Source organism: Emys orbicularis, chromosome 9, assembly GCF_028017835.1.
Source record: "Emys orbicularis isolate rEmyOrb1 chromosome 9, rEmyOrb1.hap1, whole genome shotgun sequence".
NCBI classification, from domain to species: Eukaryota; Metazoa; Chordata; order Testudines; family Emydidae; genus Emys; species Emys orbicularis.
This window is the reverse complement of record NC_088691.1, coordinates 69,464,265-69,486,496: the sequence shown is the minus strand read 5'-3', so window position 1 is coordinate 69,486,496 and position 22,232 is coordinate 69,464,265. Positions and strand designations below refer to the sequence as shown.

General features: G+C 41.2%; 1 protein-coding gene across 2 annotated transcripts; it reads left to right on the top strand.

The window, feature by feature from the left end:
- The first annotated feature begins 279 nt into the window (after positions 1-279).
- On the top strand, positions 280-16,390 carry SERPINE2 (serpin family E member 2). Of its 2 annotated transcripts, none has more exons than XM_065410875.1 (8): positions 280-535; positions 5,149-5,376; positions 6,325-6,522; positions 11,678-11,876; positions 12,011-12,109; positions 14,847-14,938; positions 15,682-15,765; positions 16,263-16,390. In XM_065410875.1, exons 1-8 carry the CDS (start codon positions 280-282, stop codon positions 16,298-16,300), a joined length of 1,194 nt encoding a protein of 397 aa, XP_065266947.1. In that variant the 3' UTR covers positions 16,301-16,390. The 2 variants fall into 2 exon arrangements, with proteins under 2 accessions (XP_065266947.1, XP_065266946.1); XM_065410874.1 differs by having other exon boundaries at positions 12,011-12,111; positions 14,852-14,938.
- Positions 16,391-22,232: the final 5,842 nt, after the last annotated feature.

Below are 22,232 nucleotides of genomic sequence, written 5' to 3'. Positions count from 1 at the left end.
AGCACAATTGTCATTCTCTCTGCTTCTGGCGGGAATGGTAGGGGTACTGAACTTGAGGTTTGAGGCTTATTGGCAAAGCCATGTGAAGTTTTCACAAAACATCCACTGCATATGCCTGACTTTCTCTAATGTTAGAGAGAGAGACAGTTACAACTACACTGCATTTAGATAATGTTAACGTGTAAGTGTAGCAGAGAATTTTTATGCTCATGAAAGTGGTCTAACTTTTTTTATGATTATTATTTTTTGTCTCCTTTAGGTTATTTTTGTTTAGAAATCATGAACTGGCACTTCCTTCTCCTTTTCACCGCCGTGACTTTAACATCTGTGTGGTCCCAGTTCAATCCTTTATCTCTTGAGGAACTAGGCTCTGACATTGGAATCCAAGTTTTCAATCAGATAGTTAAAGCTAGACCTCAGGAGAATATTGTGGTTTCTCCACATGGGATTGCATCTGTACTGGGAATACTTCAGCTGGGTGCTGATGGCAAGACAAAGAAGCAGCTGACAACTGTGATGAGATACAGCGTAAATGGTCAGTTTTTAATCTGTTATTATGAATCACTTAATAAAAAACCTGCATAAACTTTTAAGGCTGGAAGGACAATATATTTTAATGGGAGGTTTTTCAAATTGTGCTACATTGTTTACTAAAACTGGCTTGTGATGCAAAGTATGGTCAGCACTAACAGAAAGCCATACCTCATAAAAATGTCCCCTACAATATAGGCTACCAGATAAACATGGACCCAGTTTAGCTAGAAAATTCAGATTTCATCCCTTCTCACCGACATTGGTGCCATGCTTTGGGGTGACCTATAAACTATTTATGTGGAGGGTGTAGAAAGATATAGGGATAATTTGGGTCTCTCGATCTCAGAAAATCAGTTTCTGCCATTCCAAGCACTTCTCCAACAACAATACAATCTACTTGGTCCAGCTACATGGCATTACCTGCAGCTTAAGCATCTCTTGAAAGACACATTTGATCCTGATGTGCTTGGGAGCACCAGAGACTCCAGAATTGGTGATGTGTAGAGAGCTCTCTAGGTTCACCTGAACATCTGTAGCCTGTTATGACTTCCTGACCCAAAAGATCCTCCCAAATTTAGATTGCCTGTACCATGACTGGAACTAAGATTGGTGTGTATTATTGACCCCTGACCAGTGGGGAAGTGACTGGCAAACCATTTAAAAATTCTACTATTGATCTACGATTAAGACTGATCCAGCAGAAAATTATTTCTTCTTAGAGTGCTTGCTCATGTCGATTCCATTCTAGGTGTGTGCGTGCCCACAAGCACAGTTGTCGGAGACTTTTGCCATAGCAGTATCCATAGGGCTGGCTGTGGCGCCCCTTGCGTGCCACGCCCATGCATGGGTATATTAGGCACCGCCAACCCTATGACCTCTTAGTTCCTTCTTACTGCCTGTGAGGTTGGAGTGCCTCGTCTTGCCATTCTCAAGAGCGTTAGCAGTTCTTCATAGACCTTTGTTCTATCTAATCCGTACATCAGTGGTCACCAACCGGTCGATCGCAATCAACTGGTCGATCCTAGAGGATCTCCCAGACGGCCAGATTCCTCAAGGGCCTTGAGCACCTCTACCTGCATGTCAAGGACCCTGTTCCTCTGTGGGACTTGAACCTGGTGCTGTTGCGGCTCACGGGTCCTCCTTTTGAGCTATTGGCTTCCTGTTCTCTCCTTCTCCTGTCCTGGAAGGTTGCATTCCTGGTCACAGTGACTTCAGCCCGTCGAGTCTCGGAGATTCAGCTGCTCACCTCGGAACCACCCTATATGGACTTCTACAAGGACAAGATCCAGTTAAGACCACATCCGGCTTTTCTGCCCAAGGTGGTCTCAGTTTCATTCAAGCCAGGACATTTACTTACCGGTCTTCTTTTCAAAGCCACATAAGTCTGAGGAGGAGCGTAGACTGCATGCCTTGGATGTTAGGAGGGCTCTAGCCTTCTACATCAACAGGACCAAGCCATTCCGTAAGTCTACGCAGTTGTTCGTCGCAGTGGCTGACAGGATGAAAGGACACCCTGTATCCGCCCAAAGAATTTCTTCTTGGATCACCGCCTGCATTCGCTTCTGCTATGATCAAGTGAAGGTGCCACCCCTGGCGATTGTCACTACCCACTTGACCAGGGCACAGGCCTCTTTGGCGGCTTTTCTGGCCCAGGTGCCTATCCAGAACGTCTGCAGGGCAGCCACCTGGTCATCCATCCATATGTTTACTTCCCACTATGCACTTAACCAGCAAGCCCGGGATGATGCTGGCTTCGGTAGGGCAGTACTGCAAGTCGTGAAACTGTGAACTCCAAGCCCACCTCCGTAGATAGTGCTTTTGAGCCACCTAGAATGGAATGGACATGAGCAAGCACTCGAAGGAAAAAAAAAACGTGTACCTATCTTTCGTAACTATTGTTCTTCGAGATGTGTTGCTCGTGTCCATTCCATTACCCGCCCTCCTACCCCTCTGTCAGAGTTACTGGCAAGAAGGAACCGAGAGGGTGTAGGGTCGGCATGAGCACAGCACTCAAGGGGGCGCCACAGCTGACCCTATGGATACTGCTAAGGCAAAAGTCTCCGACAACTGTGGGCTCACACACACCTAGAATGGAATGGACATGAGCAACACATCTTGAAGAACAAGAGTTACAAAAGGTAAATAACTGTTTTTTGTTGTTGTTCATACTGGTCCCTGTGTAGGTTACAGTGTGTGGCCTTGCCAAAATATATTTCTGCTGGAGATTTGGGTCTCCTAGAGCCACACTGGCTCATATGTTTTGGGAGTGTCCCAGGATACTGACCTTGTTGGCATTTTCAGCCGAGGGGCCAAGAAATGAATGAGACTAAACTGTCCTCTTAGCTTTACAGATAATCTCTGCAGCACAAAGTTGAGGTCCAGTGCCAGCATAGTATGGGTAGATTGCAATGCCTCTATTCCTGTTGTACTAAAACAGCCTTTAATTCAAGATTTCAGTAATTATTGGGCAATAAAATATTTTTATATTTAGTTTCTTATAGGCCTCTGAGCCCATTTAGTTGGAGGGCTCTCTTTTGGATCTTTTGATGCATTTTTGGCTTTGCTTCAGTTTCTTCTGTCAAGATCTCAGACTCTCTAGCCTTTCCTGGGGCTTTTTTCTATTCAAACACCCCTTTTTCAGTCTCTGTTCCTGACATTGGCATGAATCCCTATTATTCCTCTACCAGTGCCTTTCCTCCAGAGAGTAGGGTGAGAGTACTTGCTGCTTCTTAGCATGCCAGTGAGGCTTAACAACAGCACAGAATGCTGGCACTTAAAGAATCTTAAAGGAATTGTGTTTATGAAATGTGAAACCTTCCAAAAGGTGAGTACATTTTCAGACCTATAAAGAATGAACGATGTTGATGTTTCCTGCAACACACTGTCCCATCCTTAATTGCTTTGCTGTACAGTTTTCTGTTTAGGGTACAGCTAAATGATTTATTGTTGCTTAGTAAAATATCCAAATGTTGAAGATTCAAATCCTTTTATGGGATAATCTTGACTTTAAAAGCATCTGAGTTTTCTAAACATAGCTATCTGCAAGAATTTTGAAGCATTAAAACTAAGTGAATTTATTTGGTTTGAACTAGTCAGTCTAACAATCCTAGACACATGAGACAGGTTCTCAAACTTTTCTGTAGTGACCCATATCTTAATATCAAGTTTCTCATGGTCCACCACCTTTTTTTATGTTTGCATGGACCTCCTCTTCTCTTGTTCATGATTGCCTAATAACCCTGTGACAGCTACAAAAGTTGCTTACTTGGAAAGGTAACTCTAGGGAAATATTTAAAGCATTTCTAGCTATCCTTTAATGCAATTTAGCAGCTGGAAGCAAGGAGGAGAGCCAGTACCATGTGAGCAGCCAGCTCTCCCTAGACCACCAACAAATGTTCAATGGACGACTAGTGGGCCACAGACTAGCTTGAAAACATCTGTTATGGTATGCTCACCAAAAGAATATGCCCATAATATTGAAGACGGTGAACACACGGACATCATGTGATCTATCTTACTAAAGGATTTACAGTAATTTAACCAGCAGGCCCAACTATTGAGGACTTCTCCTACATGGAGCCGAAATGGTCATTTTTGAATCTTTTGCTTTCTTTTTTTCCCTTCTCAGCTCCTTTTTTGTCTTGTTTAGAAGCATTAATGACAGGGAGAATTGAGGTGTGACAAATGTAGTAGTTTTCCTGTGCTGCTCTAAGGGCATGGCTACACTTTCATATACTAGAGACTTTTATGGAGCATATTGCAACCTGTTAATAGTTGATATCCTTGGATAAATACTCTACTTCCAATTAGATGCTGGAGTCTAATACTGAATTTCCTTACTAATGTAGCCTAGTCTTCAGATTTAATTTTAGTTTGTTCCAGAAACTTTCCAAAGGTGTCTCTCTCTTTTGGTTAGCACACAGTTTCCAGAAAACTTTGTTATATCCCACCCTATTCCTTACTGAATGGAATGGAGGGATCAAAAATGACAACCTTAGTTTTTCAGTTTATTGTCTTAGTCCCTCCTTCCCCCATGACTTCTGCCTCTTGGGAACTACCATTATTCCTGTGCCTATGGTCCTTCTACTCTGAGTGGCCAGAATGAATATCCTTATTCAGTTGTAGCTGCTGGGAAGATGAGGACTCACACCCACAAAATAACATTGTAGTATCGTGTTAAGTTGCAGTGCTGTAAACATGTCAACATAGGGTCAGGATATTGCAGCCTAATTTATGTTGTGGCTCTCTAGTGTAATTGATGACAGTTTATCTAGATTGTTTGTTTATACCTATTCTAGAATAAACATTTTAACTATATTGTCCATGCCAGAAAGTTATTGATTAATATACTACACCAGGACTTGGATGTACAGTACAAGGATTAGACAAAGAGCCAAATTCTTCACTGTAAAGTAGTGTCCTTCAGATGAGTCAGAGATCCTGTTGCTCAGATGAGTGTTGAAGAATGTCTGTCAATGCCATTGGTATTCTTTCTTTACCCCATCACGTTAATGTGTGTGTTTGGATGTCAGTAATTATTGATACAAGTTAACTCCTTTAAAACTTCTCTTTCATTTTCCTTTCTAAATAAAATTTGCTGTTATTTCTAACTAGGAGTTGGTAAAGTATTAAAGAAGATAAACAAAGCCATAGTCTCAAAGAAGAATAAAGACATTGTGACAGTTGCTAATGCAGTGTTTGCAAAGAGTGGCTTTAAAATGGAAGTGCCTTTTGTTACAAGAAACAAAGAGGTGTTTCAGTGCAGTGTCAAGACTGTGGATTTTGAGGACCAAAATGCAGCATGCAATTCCATTAACCAGTGGGTGAAAAATGAAACAAGGGGTAGGTATTGTTGAATTTTTTGTGTAACTGAGTTAAACACTTATAGACACTAAAGTTGAGAGAGGGGTGTAAAGTTTTTAAAAAGTGGTGGGAAGACACTGCATCATTTCATCTTAAAAAAAAAAAAAAAAAGAAAAAAAAAAGAAATAAATAAATATATATATATATATATATATATATATATATATATATATATATATATATATATATATATATATATATATATATATATATATATAGGATAAATTAACTTGGGTGCACCTTGTCTAACTACTTGGAGATGCATGGTATCTATTGTCCTTTAAGAGACACTTGCATGAAGCTAATTCCAGTGATGTTATTTTCATAAACAAAGAAAAACTGCAAAACCAAACACTCCCACTATTCAAAATTATCCACATATTGCTGAGGCCAGAGTTCAGGTTTTGCATTACAGCATAATTAGCTTGTATTGCATCTTGGTATCTGTTGGGAGATGAAAGTGACATCCTGGCGATGCTTGCAGTGTCATTGATTGTGGTGAAGGCAATGTATGGGTGGCAACAAGTGCTGGAGATTTTTCCTTTTAACTTTTCATTTCCAGGCTGTGGCTGATTCAGCCTTAATTGTTTACTAAACTAAACACCACAAATGTTGCTAAATAAGGCCCTGCCTGAGCAAAACTCTTAGATGGGTGCTAGAGTGTTCCCTCACTAGTGAAGACTAAGGTCCTAATACAGCTGCCACTGTACTCAGTAAAATGACTCCACTGATGTCAGCGGGCCCTGAAATGAGCAGAGCCATAATTCTTCAGGCTGGAGTTAGCAGCCATCTTTGCTCCAATTCAGAATGAATGCTACCTAGTGAATTACAAAGTACATTGGCTCTTCTGTTTCATCATGACCAGCTGGCTTACATTGCAACAGAAAAAGCTCAATTTCCCCCCTTCCTTTTTTATTTTATTTTCAGGTATGATTGATAATCTCTTATCTCCAGACATTATTGATGGTGCTTTGACCAGGCTAGTGCTGGTAAATGCCGTGTATTTCAAGGGTTTATGGAAATCACGTTTTCAACCTGAAAATACAAAGAAACGCACATTTAATGGAGCTGATGGGAAGACTTACCAAGTACCTATGCTGGCCCAGTTGTCTCTGTTCCGCTGTGGTAAGCTCAAGAGCTAGTTTCTTGTAAATGAAACGCAAAACTTTTTGCACTGTACTCCTTTCAAAATGTAGGCAAAGAAGGTTAATGTGTGTGATTGTGGGGGGGATACATAGCATTCCTGTTTATGAGTAGATATTTGTGTTGAAAGGTACTGTTAAGTGGGAAAACTTTTCGAACTCATATCTAATCTGGATGAAACATTGAGAACTGTGAATAGTCAGCACCTCTGGAAATCGGGTGACTTTTATTTAGGTGCATTGTTTTAGATGCTCCTGTTCAAAACCTTTGGCCAAATAGATAAGAAGAAATAAAATGTGTTCTGTCCTTAATCAAAAACCTATCTAAAGTAGAAAAACTTAGAATTACTTTGTTTTTATATTGTATTTTACCCATATATTGTGGGAAAGAATATGCTTTAAAAATCAGCAAATAAAAATTAAAATACAGAGTTCTTTCTTTAATAGCAGGCCATAAGAAGTGTACACAAAGTATGCTTAAATTCACTTTAGATTCTGAAGTAGTAGACGGCTGGAAACAGTTTTGCAGACAATAACCATTGAACCAAGGGGCTGAGTAGCTCAGGGTTAGTATACTAGTTGTTTACCTCTGGAGGCCAGCATTTAAATTCTAAATTGAGTTGCAAGTGAAAAGGAGTTCACTGGGTTCAGCCTAATTTCTATTTGTGCCTGTCACAAAACCAGAACAGAAGCCCACGTGACTGGCAGCCTCTACTCAAGAGTTCAGTACTGAAATGGGTTTTGCTGGTCAGGCTCACAATGCATTGGCAGCATTTTTAGAAGAGTGTGTGCGTGTTTTCTGCCTGTGTTCTAAGATTAGACAAGTGCTATTTGTAACTTCCTTTCATATGCACTAAACACCGTTACAAGGAATACATTTAGAAATAAATCTGAAAAAAATGATGTTACTGGTATTGCCTCAATTTTTTCTGTTGTAAGTGATCAGTGTTAAAAATGTGCTAGTTTAGCCAACATAGGAGCTTACAAATTGATCACTCTGTGGTTTAAAAAATATGAAACTATTTTGTACCTTGGCCATGTCCTGAAAATCTTTACACATTAAAGCAAAAATTAAATGTTTTAGACAGATAAAACTTGAGGGGTGTGAATGAAAATCACGTATTGAAATATTTAGGATCTATACTTCAGCAAAGGACCACACATCATGGTCAGGTCTTGCTTACCATTCTTATATTGCCCTAAAATTCATAGGGTCTGAATCTGGTGTAAATAGGGAGTAACTCTTTTATTACATTGTCATAACTGTGATTAGAACCAAGGCCATTATTTTCAAGGCCTTTAGATGGAAAGTATTAAGTTTCCTGTTGTGGAATTGAAACTCCTATTTCAGGTTAGGTATCTTAATACAGTTGAATGCACAGGTTCTCAGATTTCTTAGTAGTGTGAGAAGCATGTTAGAGCAAAAACATCTTGTAGACACCTCCACTCCCATTTGTAGCTCTGAAGATCACAGCATTCTATGGCAACTACAGCAACTGTTTGCATGGAAACGTCGTATGGGAAAGTAAAGTGTGTGTTGCTGTTTTTAAATGTAATTTAGCCATTGTGAATGAGGGAACCTGGCAACATGTAATCACCAGACTGTCTGCACACCACTAGTTTGAGAACTGCAAGCCTAATGTAAAGGAGCTAATCAGACAGAAAACGTTTTCTTTAGTTGAACTGGAAAAGGAGGTGAGCTGGAAAAAGAGGTAAGCTAACGGCTCCCTTCTACCATCTCTGTAATGAGCTGATTTCAGGCAAGCAGTCTTAAGGCTGCAGGGCTCTGCTAACAAGGTTAATTTTCTGGAACAGAAATCCCTCATCAATTTGGGCTGGCAGATGTGGATTTTGATGCAGAGTGGGAAGTGTAGTGAGATGTTGCTGCTGTGTAGTGACTCTGTTCCAAATATCAATCTCTGGCACCTTGTGATCTGTGCAGATCAGCTCTTCTCATCTGAGAGACTCCTTTAAGTCTGGTTTAATCATAGAATATCAGGGTTGGAAGGGACCTCAGGAGGTCATCTAATCCAACCCCCTGCTCAAAGCAGGACCAATCCCCAGACAGATTTTTACCCCAGTTCCCTAAATGGCCCCCTCAAGGATTGAATTCACAACCCTGGGTTTAGCAGGCCAATGCTCAAATTAATGAAACTTGTTCTTTTGGCACTTGTCTAAAAAGCCATGATATTAACTGAAAAAAGGGTGGAGTGGGAAGAGGGACCCTATTCAATTAGGGTAGCCAGCTGCCTGGTTTTTGACTGGAAAGTCCAGTTGAAAAAGGGACTTGACTGGGTGTCCAGTCAGCAGTACTGCCCGGCCACCCAAAGTCCAGTTACAGAGGGTGGGGGAGGCACTGGGTCATTACCTGTGCCAACCCCTGCTCAGCTGGGGCTGCCTCCTACCTGCATCGGATGGCTGCAGTTCCCAGCCCCGGCTCTGCGAGTCCCTCCTGATCCGGGAAGAGGGAGCAGGAGGTAAGAGGGGGGGAAAGCAGCAAATGATGGGGAGATGTGGGAAGAAGAGTGAATGTGGGGGAGCCTTGGGGAGAAGAGGTGGGGCGGGGGAGGTTCTGGCACTCCTACTGGTGTCTGGTTTTTAAATATTACAAAGTTAGCAGCCCTATAAAGGGACTGTCCACTCAAGACAATGTTAAAACAGAATCTAAATGCCTAGACCATAACACTGAGGGAAGAGTTTCCTTCATAGTCTTACAAATAAGTGCTTTTCAGCTAGATATATAGGCAGCATGCTGTCCACCCAGCTGATGATAGTAAGAATTCTAGTTCATAAGGGATTCCCCGTCACAAAAAATAATCTCTTTGATTAGGAAACAAACCTATTAGAGTCTATCAGCCTCCACTGTGTCTCCAGAAAAGTAAAGAAAATAATTAGCTTTCAAAATAAAATGCTAGTAATTAGACATAAGAGAGACTCTCCGATTGCTAATGGATCTTCAAGTTGCAATGCAATCCTGTGACATGGGACATTTGTAGATAAACTGCTAGCTGAAATCCTGCATGACTGACACCTGGGATGTTTGTTAGAGCACCAATTAGTGTCTTGATAGTTAAAGGGGGCTTTTGAGAATTTTAGCATGAGCTGAGCTGGCTGGAGGCCTATAATGGTGTGTAATGCTTTACCAGCAATTGGAGCTATTTGTGCAAATCTCTTTACTCTTGAATAAATTTCAGGGTGTCTTTTTATTGCTTCCTTTTTGTGAAAAGAGACATTATTGTCAAACAAGCTTGTGATTAACTTAATTTGTTAACTTCTTCCTTTTTTCTGTTAACAATAAAATAAGGAAGACTTTCGTCCATTTCCCAGAGAAATGGTGTCCTGGAACATATAAAATGGCTTTCAGCTCCCTTTGCCTTTTTGACCACTTATTTTCTTTTTACTCTGTCTCCATATATAATTTTTATTGATCAAGATCCATTAAAGTAGCTAGATTTTTTTTTTCTACTTTCTTTTCCAACTGGTAAACAAGCCTGTTGTGCTTTTCATTAGCCCTGTTAGTCTTTTTCCATAGTACTTTCAGTTTCATGTCCTCCTATCCCATAACAGAATAAGCAACAAGATAGTCTGGTTTTGTTTGTTTGTTTCCAAGTGGTATGGAAACCTCATGTAATAGTATGCTACTGATGTAATTATGGTCTTTAACTAGAATAGTTATGGTCCCTGGTTGATTACCAGCAGCAGTTTGAATACTAGCATAATTTAAATAAATAAATAATTTGGATGTAGGTGTTTATGCTGGAAAGTTTTATTCAGTATGGCTGAAATCTATTTTATAGGATGCACCACGGTCACTTGCAGCAGAAGTTTCCACCATTGGATTTATGTCTAGCCACAATAAACTTCTGCTAAAGTAGCATCACATGGGACAAAAAAATCCAATAATCCTTTGAATGTTCTCATACTGAAAACTGTCTTTTAAAACACTAATAGGATTTTGCATCTTTTAAAAATAATGGAAAGACCCCTATTGACTTTAGTGGCCTTTGGATGAGGCCCCATGTTTCTTTACCCACTGAATATGGTCCAGCACGTTGCAGATAGCTAATGGCCTGCTACAATCTGTTGTTCATCATGTGCTTACAAACTGCTGGCAGTCCTTTTCAGGGCAGTATCTAAGTTCTTAAGCTCTTCTATTTTGCTGCCCTCTGTTCTTATAGTTGCCTGTCTCCTTTACTTGCCTACCTTACTGTTTCCAGGGGAGTCTCCTTGGTGAACTGTAGCAGTAGGCTCTTTTACTCACAGTTTAGAAGCAGCACAAGATTCAATGGGGTTTAAAGGCAGATGGTGTGGCAGTTTGCAGAGACTGTTAAAGACCATTTCTGATCCCCAGTGTACCATAGTCCTTAGAGGAAAAGAGTCTGTTTTACAAAAGGAATCTCTTGCTCTCTTTTGGACGGTCTTTTGTTATTTCCATCATGTCTTTCCCCCCCCCCTACCGTTTCAATAGATGCTGATGACACTCTGACGCAGTCTGCAGCATGGCTATTTTATATTTTCAAAGGAACTCCAACAACCCACCAAGTAATATTCATGTAACTTGTAGAAACGAATCTGAGATGCCATAGAGTAGATTTTTTTTTTTTTTTTTTTTTTGCGCTATCTGCATTGCATTATCAAAATGTAACATTTATATAGACTCCTGCTCCGGGCCAGCTCCAGGCACCAGCTGACCAAGCACGTGCTTGGGGCGGCACCTTGGGGCAGGGCGGCGCTCGATATATATATATATATTTTTTTTTTGATTCGGCGGCGCGGCGCTCGGGGGGGGCGGGGCTTCGGGCGGCGTGGTGCTCGGAGGGGGCGGGGCTTCGGGTTGCGCGGCACTGGGGGGGCGGGGATTTTGGCGGCACTCGCGGGGGGGGTTACGGCGGGGCGGCGCTCTTCTTTTTTGCCTGGGGCGGCAAAAAAGTTAGAGCCGGCCCTGCTACTGCTTGTTATGTAAGTGAACTCTACTGGAAGATGGCAACCCAACTGTGATATCGAGACTTTACAGTTAAAATAGTATAGCTTTGCCAATAGGTTTAACATTTTTACTCACTACTGCTTCTAATATCAGAGGTTGAAGGCTTTTAACTGTTTTAGAATTATGGCTTCTCTTTCTCTCTCCCTCTCTTTAGGCACAACAAGTACCCCAAATGACTTGTGGTATAACATAATTGAATTGCCTTACCATGGCGAAAGCATCAGTATGTTGATTGCTCTGCCTACAGAAAGCACTACCCCTCTCTCTGCCATCATTCCTCACATCAGCACAAAAACAATACAGAGCTGGATGACAACCATGATACAAAAGAGAGTGCAAGTTATTTTACCCAAGTGAGTACTAATATCTTCCAGTCTCTTCTCCCCCTCAACCCCCAAAATAAGGAATTCTTCTGTAGTCCTTCTCAGCACTTAAAGCAACTTTTAGTCGTAATTCTGATGTTTTTTATTTTATATGCTTCAATCAGGTTCACAGCAGTAGCAGAAACAGATTTAAAGGAGCCTCTGAAAGTACTTGGCATTACAGATATGTTTGAGCAGTCAAAGGCAAACTTTGCAAAAATAACAAGTAGGTTATCTTGTTTAAATTCTTCTTCTTCTGGTTTTTGTTCACATTTTCTAGAACTACTGTTTTACAATTGCAATTATTAAAACAACCTGCTGCTTTGAAACTATTCCATCAAAAGGAAAACTTCTAAATTAACCACAAAAAGTTAACCATATGGTTAACCAATAAAATGTCATGACGCATTTTCACAGTAACAGTCTTACATATTCTTCAATATTTTTCCTTTTGGCTTGCAAAAAAAAAATCATGTTGGATGAGACCATAATGGAAGATGTAATTGAGGCACTTTTTTACAATTTATATGTTTTATAAACTTTACATCAATGGATTTGAGAGAGCGTAAGGATGTCTGCCAAATTGATGGTAACGCTGAGTAAAAATGGAACGGTCATTGAACTGCATAACTGATCCATAAACGTTTTCCTCTTTCTGACAATGGAGCACTGATTTCTAAAAGAAAACTGGATGTCTTGTGTCTATGAATTTTATGTCCCCATCGGACTTCTGATTAGTTACTCCAAAAAAACCCATCCAAAACAAAAAGACCTCGCTTGTTAACACAACTCATTTATATCTCATATACACTTCTCCACTTGAAATAAGAGATTAAGTTCCTTTTTAGGGCTATCAAACGATTAAAAAAATTAGTCGCGATTAATTGCAGTTTTAATCACACTGTTAAACATTAACAGAATACCAATTGAAATTTATTATAAATATTTTTGGATGTTTTGTTACAACACAGAATACAAAGTGTAGAGTGCTCACTTTACATTATTTTTATTACAAATATTTGCACTGTAATAAAAGTGCAATCTACAAGTCGAAGCATGAAAGGGCATACAAATGTATACCGTATTTATGTGCCAGATATCTTGTAATGCTGGCTACAACAGTGCCATGTGAATGCGTGGTCTCACTTTCAGGTGACATTGTAAATCAGTAGTGGGCAGCATCATCTCCCGTAAATGTAAACAAACTTGTTTGTCTTAGCGGTTGGCTGAACAAGAGGTAGGACTGAATGGACTTGTAGGCTGTAAAATTTTATATTGTTTTGTTTTTGAGTGCAGTTATGTTAAAAAATAAATAAAAATAAATAAAATTCTACATTTGTAAGTAGCACTTTCATGATAGAGATTGCACTACAGTACTTGTATGAGGTGAACTGAAAAATATTATTGTTTTTTTTTTAGAGTGAAAATATTTGTAATAAAAATAATATAAAGTGAGCACTATACACTTTGTATTCTGTTGTAATTGAAATCAATATATTTGAAAATGTAGAAACAAAAATATTTATAATGTATATTGGTATTGTTTAGCAGTGCAAGTAAAACTGATTAATCACGATTAATTTTTTTAATTGAGTTAATTTGTTTTGAGTTAATCACGTGAGTTTACTGTGATTGTCAGCCCTTGTTCCGTTATTTTATTGGAAGCAAGGTGTTCTACTTTAACAGTTTTTAAGACACTCAGGATGAATTTAAATTGCATTCCTGGTTACGTGTTGCTATAATTTCTGTATTTAAGAAAAAATTACTCTCTGATTACAAATTTTCAGTTTTACCTTTAAAACCACCAAATAAGCATAGCATTTAAGGATATCAGTAGTGTTTTTTTTTTTTTTTTTTTAAATGATTTGTATTGCATCTTCTTTGGGGTAAAATATGTCCTCTAGTCACCTAGACGTTTTCTATCCCGTTTATTTTATTACTGTCATCATAAACATAATGCACTTAAGCAGTGAGTGAATTGTGCCACTGATTCCTGCATCACTAAATAAAGCCGGGGCAATAGATTCTGATTTTGGACATTGTCCATCACCATGTGTTTGTTTTAATATATACACATGCATGTGCAAACACTGCAATGGCATGTATACACAAATGCCATAGCTGACTTGTTTAGTGTGTTAGGGTGCTAATATGAATGTTTTCTGTGCTTTGGCCAACGTTTGTGTTAACTAATAGCAACATTGTGCCTGTGTTAATACTTCTCAATTTAACAACTGATCTACTATGGTGTTCTAAGAAACAGTCATGCAGAAGTCCAGCTAATCCATTCCTTTACATGCAGCATATTGTTTGCTTTCTCTGCTTGGTGTCATCAGATTCACTGCGTCTGTAGTGGTCAGATCCAGCAACTGCATCTTAACAACAATAGAACAAAGTCCTCTTGCTTCCACAGTGATTTCAATCTTTGCTAGGATTGTCAGGTGTCTGGTTTTTGACCAGAACACCCAGTCGAAAAGGGACCCTGGCTGCTCCGGTCAGCACTGCTGACTGGGCTAATAAAAGTCCAGTGGGTGGTGCAGCGGGGCTAAGGTGTAGTTCTGTGCAGCTCCCGGAAGCAACGGCATGTCCCCACTCCAGCCCCTACGTGTAGGGGCAGCCAGGAGGCTCAGCATGCTGTCCCCGCACCAAGCGCCAGCTCTGCAGCTCCTATTGGCCAGGAACTGCGGTCAATGGGAGCTGCGGGGGCAGCGCCTGCAGACAGGGCAGTGCACAGAGCCGCCTAGCTGCGCCTCCACGTAGGAGCTGGAGGGCGGACATGCTGCTGCTGCTTCCAGGAGCTGATTGAGGTAAGTGCCGCCAGGAGCCTGCACCCCTGACCCTCCTACTCAGACCCCTGATCCTCCTCCCACCCTCTGACCTCCTCGGTCCCAGTCAGCTTTACGTACAGTATAACAAATGTATAACTGCATGTTGACACAAGTGCTGTTCTTGTTTTGGTCACACAGGAACGGAAAGCCTTCATGTATCTCATATTTTACAAAAAGCAAAAATTGAAGTTAGTGAAGATGGAACCAAAGCTTCTGCAGCAACAAGTAAGTAGTTCTCTCTCTCTCCCTGGTTTAATTTAATCCCTAATTAAAAGTAACTATACTAAAACAAATTAATTCGATTTTATCAGAAATAGGAAATCTTTTGTGAGCGCTTAAATTGAGATCACTTCAGCAGAAGCGCATACTCAGAAAGGACAGTAAAAAATCAAGTGAATTTTACCATTGAGTTTTTTTGGGGGGGGGATAGGTGAATTTTGGGTCAATACAGAATTAGTTAAACATAGCCTTCCACAAATTGTAAACACGTCTCTTTACTCCACTGGCTACATATAGAACAGCATCAAGTTTAAAATCTAGTGGCCAAATCCTTGGCTCCTAATACGCCTCCTTGTGCTGTTCCAGAGGCACGCATTTATGCAACACTGCTCTAAGATGGCAGCTGGGTTTTGCTGTAGGGGAACAATCTTGAATTTTGATGTTCATTATTAGTTCGTCCCTTTTTTTTATGGATTGTGTGGTTCTGGTGAGCAATATAAGAAGGCTAATTTGCAATAGATAGCATTGGATAAAATGGCCTCATGTGGCTGACCCAGGCTGCCACTGGTAATATAAAACAATTGATAAACTGATGCATGTTGGTGAAATGGAATGCCTAAAGGAGCAAACCAATATCTAATGGAAATCATCTGTTTGATGCTTCGTATTTGCACTGTTTATAGTGTGATCATGTTTGACTTGTTTAATTTTCCATCCTATTTTTCCTCTTCTTTCACTTTCTTTGGAAGCTGCAATTTTAATAGCCAGGTCCTCCCCTCCTTGGTTTATAGTAGACAGACCATTTGTATTTTTCATCCGGCACAATCCTACAGGTAAGCAATGTTTGTATTATTTTGCATGTAAGTTGAGTTCATACAGTATAATGGCTATGTGCAAACTGTAATTTCTAGGTGGGAAAGCTTGAAGCTGTCCAGTAGGTGTTACTAAAACAAATACAAAATACGGTATGCTTCTGTTTTGTGCTTTTAACTCCGTTTAAAATAAACCAGAAGAACTGGAAAATCTACTCCACAGGAGATCAGACTAGACTAGATGATCATGATGGTCCCTTCTGACCTTAAAGTGTATGGGAGGGTCCTTGGGAGACTCTATATTTGTATACACTCCAAACTCACCTAAAAACAAATAGTTTGTTAATTTACAATTCCCCTAACCAAAACAAAGCAAGCTCATGGAGTGTGAAACAGCCTTCTTACCTAGATTTTATTTGAACACATTCTGTAAATGTTGTTGTATTTTTCAGTGAATGCTCTACAATACTTACAAATTGGATATATGTAGTAATATTGGTCTTTATTTTATCCCTCAGGTGCAGTCTTGTTTATGGGACAAATAAACAAACCTTGAGTATGGAAAAGGTTTTCCTTAAGAAGCAAAGTAGAGACTCATTTGATACATCCTTGCTAGTTCCGTTAAATATTTTTGTACACTACTCTTTCACTTCACTCAAGAACTAGTTTTTAGCCAGCTGTGACTAGATTTTGAAAAAGGAGTCAATGTAGTTCTGGTTTTATGGGAAAATACAAATTGAAAACTACGATACCTTTTCAAAATGTCTGAAAGATTCTTTGAAACTACTGAATGGTTGCCTATGCTAACAAACTTACTGAGCTTTTTCTGTCCTAAGAATTGTATGCATAGCTTTTGTGGGAGGGTTTTAACAAGACCATGACTAAACAAACCATTTCTGTTAGCACTGATTTTTTTTTTTCTGTGGAAAATGTCTTTGGGTTTGTAGATGTCCCTTCAATACTATTTTTGCCCTTGAATGGCTTGATGATTGGGTATCTTTTGTGGAACTAGATGAAAAGCTCTAGCAGTTTATTTTATATAATGCATGTACCACTGAGGTAAAGTTTTAAAGAACTAATGTCTTGATAGATAACATATTTGCATTGACGTCCTATTTTACTGTAATGTAAACTTGTCATTGCTAGTATTCACTTTGTATTGGATTTAAATTTTATATTTGTTTTTTGTACAAAGGAAAAAATAAAGTGCATTATGAACAGTCAGATGCCAAGGTATCACAGCGATGTGCTGGTGAGTATTTGTGGGCAGGACTCCTGGGAGCCACTTGTTAAAATTCTACCACCAACTGAAAGGATTTTTCCCCTATCTTGATGGAGCTAAGTTTCTCTGCAATCTGCTAAACCAGTCCTGCTGTGGATGACTTATCCCTAAGGCTTCAAAAATGTTTAAAGAGCAAATATTTTGTCTATGCAGTGCCCCAAATTGCACCTAGTGGCAGGTGTTTTCAAAAATGTACCTGAGGAGGAGATCTCAGCCCTCCCCAAGGTCCTTTCCCACACTTCAAAGGATGCAAGTTAAACAGTATTATTATCAACACCCGGAGGATATCGTTTAGGAACAGAGTGTATCAGCAAAGTGTTCTAAGGAAGAGCACTTGATGGGTTTGCTTATCACGGAGTTGCCTTCCTACTTGTTTGAGAGCATTTTTGTGTAATTAGTCGGGGGTGGGGCTGGAGGTATGGAAAGAGCAGATTCTTGAGTCCCTCATATCACCTCTCTGAGCAAATGTATCTGTGACATGGGGTCTGCTCTGCTGCAAGGCAACAGAGACTTAAAGTGTGGATAAAATGCTCCCATTCTGTTTCAGTAGAGTCCTACACACATTGTGCATTGGCGTAACTGTCTGTCTGCATAAGATGCAGAGTGATGGAGAATTGAGCCCATTGTGTTTATCACAAGCCTAAGAGCATTTAAAACGTATGTGAACTAGTATGTTAACTTAGCAGTAGAAGAAAATGACAGTTCCACATAACAAGCACATCTGCATCTGTCCAGGATTTAAATTATCACTGTAGTGAAACATGCTGTGCTGGCAAACCACACACGTGTTTATTACATTTACTCCTGGCTTATTCTCAAGGTAAGCAATGCAAGGTAAAACTATGCTCAGGTTATTGATTAAGCATAGACTAGGCAATAGCTCACGTAGTCCCCTTGAATAGTTCACGTAGCCCCTTCACCAATCATGATTTATTGCACAAGGGGAGATGGCTATGGGTGAACCAATCAATATGTTACAAGTAACTATGATCTCATGCCTTTTGATCTAATTACTAATAAAAACCCCAGCTCAAGAGAGCTTGGGACGCCTGCTTGACAAACCTCTTGACTCCGCGTCTCCTTGATCCCAACATCTGGTGACCCCGACGTGATTCACCGGATCCCGAGGACCCCTGCTCATCCGACTGGAATAGTCTAGGTGCACCCGCTGGAAACAGCCACTCGTGAGTATGGGGGGTGATTTATCAGTGCCACAAAAGGCTCATGCTAAGGAATTATTTAAGCTCATTGAGGGGAGCGGTTGCCCAGCGGTTACGCTGCGGCATGTAGAGGATTTTGTTAAGGAAATAGAATGTCAATGCCCCTGGTACCCCGAAGAGGGGTCCCTGCAGCAAGAAGATTGGCAAAAAATAGGAACACAGCTCTTTGAGAAACCGAGAGCAGCAGTGCAGCACCTGCTCATGTGGCAGCGCTGTACTGAGGCAGTGGGAAAACTGGGGCTACAGGCGTCTCTCACTGCCGCCCCGCTTCTCACGCTGACGACACCGCCTCCGTACCCGCGGGTGCTACCACCAGCGCCTGCGGTGTCGGATACGGGGCAGCGGCCCTCGGATCCCCCCATTGATAAAGGAACTGATCAGCCTTGTTTCCGGGGGAATCGTGGGGGCTGCGTCCGGGCGGCGGTTGCGTTGGCGCGTGAGACAGGGGAATTGAGTTTGGAGGAAGAACATCAGTGGGAGGGGGAGTTGCCCATGCTAATGCCTATAACGGCAGAAGTCGATGCACAGGGCAATGCCGTCAGACAGTGGACGGCGCTACCGTATACAGTACTGAGGGAGGTGAGAAAAGCTATCACGGAGACAGGCATCAGGTCTAATTTCGTGACAGGCATCTTAGAAGGAATTGGAAATGGCTACACAATGGCTCCACAAGATTGGAAAGACTTATTTCGTATGGTGCTGACCCCCGCCCAGTATATGGTGTGGGATAGTGAGTTCAGGTTAGCTGCTGTAGGTTACTCAACCCCAGCTGCCATACCCGACCAGATTTATGGAGCAGGCCAATTTAGCACTATAGAGAGACAGTTGGAGTTAGACCCAGACACATATATTCGTACTAAACTTAGTGTTATGAGAGCTTTCAGAAGGGTTCCTGTAAGTGGGAAACCGACTAGGTCTTTCACAGCCACCCGGCAGCAGCCTACAGAGCCGTATCCGCAGTTCATAGATAGGCTCAAGGAAGCAGTACAGCGGCAGATCGATAACGAGGAGGCACAGACAGAGCTTTTACGGCGACTGGCTTATGAGCAGGCTAATGCTGATTGCAAAAAGGTACTGCAATCTATAATACATCGCCCCTCGTACACTTTAGCGGACATGATTCAGGCTTGCGCTGATGTCGGTAGTCAAACCCATGCTATGGCTCTTTTGGCGGGGGCTATAAGACAAGGTAATAAACCAGCAGGAAATTGTTTTAATTGCAAAAAACCGGGACACTTTACAAGCCAGTGTAGGGCACCCGGGGGAGGAGCACATAAAGGAAGACCCCAGGAAGGGGGTAGGCCCTCCAAAAAATGTCCTAAATGCAACAAGGGGTATCATTGGGCAAATCAATGTCAATCAGGACTAGGGCAGGGAAACCAGTAATCGGGCCCTCCCCGGGCCCCGGAAAAACAACGGGGGCGGAAGAATTGACTAGGGCACAACCGGCAACGACCGGCAGTGCTGGAATAGACTTGTATAATCAAGAAGAAAAATCCTCATTCTTACCGGGGGAAGTTCTTTTAATGCCTACTCAACTGAAAGGGCCCCTTCCTGAAGGGACGGTGGGCATTATACTCCCTCGGTCATCAGCAAGTAAACAAGGAATTATGGTAGTTCCAGGAGTGATTGATGCTGATTATCAGGGAAAAATATATGTTCAGTATTGGAGTCACCTGCCTTTTACTTTAAGACAAGGGGACTCCTGGGCACAGATGATACTGTTGCCATATGAGCTCCCTGGAGAAAAATCACAGGTAACACGCACAGGAGGATTCGGATCCACCCGTACTGAAGGCAACAGCGATTCTTCCTTTCACCCACAGGTGGCAGCATTGGTACACCGAATATCCCTGCAAAAACCTCAACGTAAGTATATACTCCAAGGTAAGTGGCTGACCGGTTTGTTGGACACAGGGGCGGATGTTTCTGTCATAGCTGAAAAGGATTGGGAGCCTACATGGCCTTCTGAGCTAGCCCCTGCGGTATTCGGGGTAGGAGGAAGCCAAGCATCTCAAAAGAGCTCTCAATGGTTACCTGTAAAATCCCAGGAACAAGGCCCCATAATAGCATATATGCAACCCTGCATATTGCCTTTACAGTTTAACATTTGGGGAAGAGATTTGTTAGAACAGATAGGGGCAAAACTGGTTTTGGAAGATGAGTAAGCCTCAGGCTCTTCCGTTACAGTGGAAAACTGATAAGCCAGTCTGGGTAGAACAATGGCCATTACCTAAAGAGAAATTAGAAGCTTTGCAGCAATTAGTTGAGCAACAATTAAAAGATGAACACATTGAGCATACTACAAGCCCGTACAATACTCCTGTTTTTGTAATTAAGAAAAAATCAGGAAAATGGAGGCTCCTTCATGATTTGCGTGAAATTAATAAAATACTAGAACCAATGGGCCCCCTGCAGTGTGGCCTCCCCAATCCAAATTTAATCCCATATGACTACCAGGTAGCAATAATTGATTTAAAGGATTGTTTCTTTACGATACCATTACAGGAAAAGGATAAAAAATATTTTGCATTCACAGTGCCAGTCCTAAACAATGCCCAACCCACAACACGTTATCATTGGAAAGTGTTACCCCAGGGCATGTTAAATAGCCCTACCATGTGTCAGTATTTTGTAAACACTGCTCTTCAACCTTTCAGAAATAAGTTCAAAAAGCTACTTGTTTACCATTATATGGATGATATCTTAATAGCCGGTAGGCCCCTACCCACCACATGGAAAAGTGAGTTAACGGATATCTTAAGTCAATCGGGTCTGGTAGTAGCCCCGGAAAAAATACAGGAAGCCGAACCTTTTCAATATTTAGGTCATAAAATGCTTGCAGCATACTCCATGCCCATACTTCCAAAACTTACCTTGCCAAAAAAATTAACATATGTAGTGCTACAGCAAATTCTGGGATCCATAAATTGGATAAGACCGTATTACAAGATTCCCACATCTATGCTGACTCCACTGTTTAATGCCCTAAAATTAGGAAAGCAACCGGGAGACATAATATCACTAACAAACGAACAACAGGAGGTAGTGCATAAGGTCAACGAAGCCATGGCAGAAAGGTGGGTAGATAGAGCAGTACCTAATGTGCCCCCGTCCTTAATCATTCTTGGGGACATTAAGCAATTCATGGGGGCATTACTTCAACATACAAATGAAAGAGAATTTATCCTCGAGTGGATGTATTTACCACACACACACAAAAACACACTCGTCCCATTGTCTGGAATGATTGCTCAATTAATCACTAAAGGACGCAATCGAGCATTAAACTTGTTTGCCATGGATTTAGTAAACATTATTATACCCATCCCCATCGCCACCTGGGAAGTTGCATGCATGCACTCGGAGGAGGTGCAAATAGCACTAGCCAATTATGTTGGGTGCGTAACTTACCATACTCCAAAGGATCCTCGTCTCCAAGTTGCTCAACATATTCCACTGAAAGTATTCTACTTGGTATCTCCCGTTCCCATAAAAGAAGCTCTTACCATTTTCACCGATGGTGGCCCCTCCAGAGGGGTGGTCGCTTGAAAAAAAAATGACCAGTGGCAATCCCAGTTTACCTTACCGCAACGCTCTCCTCAGCGTGCGGAGCTAGCTGCGTTAATTCTTGCCTTTAACACATTTTCTGATCAACCAGTTAACCTCATAACAGACAGTTTGTATGCTGCAAATGTTGTTAGTAATATTGCTTCTAGTTGTGTTACTGCATCTTTGGATAATAATTTGCTTGGTTTATTTCTTTCCCTACAACTGATATTACGTCACCGACGACATCTATTTTTTATCGCACATGTTAGAAGTCATCAGCCTTTCCCCGGAGAAATCTCGCAAGGCAATGCCTATGCTGATAACGCCTTAAAGGCTTTCCCCTGCTCTCCTATGGAAAGTCACTCCTTACATCACCAAAATGCTAGGGCGTTGGCCAAGCAATTTTCCATACCACTATCTGATGCAAAAGCTGT

What these genes read in the sequence shown, in the direction of transcription:
- SERPINE2 (XM_065410875.1), top strand. Translation starts at nt 280, where the DNA reads ATGAACTGGCACTTCCTTCTCCTTTTCACCGCCGTGACTTTAACATCT. An exon ending in GGTGAAAAATGAAACAAGGG is followed by an intron (nt 5,377 to 6,324) that starts GTAGGTATTGTT and finishes TTTTATTTTCAG; the next exon opens with GTATGATTGATAATCTCTTA. An exon ending in CAAAGCTTCTGCAGCAACAA is followed by an intron (nt 14,939 to 15,681) that starts GTAAGTAGTTCT and finishes TTTCTTTGGAAG; the next exon opens with CTGCAATTTTAATAGCCAGG.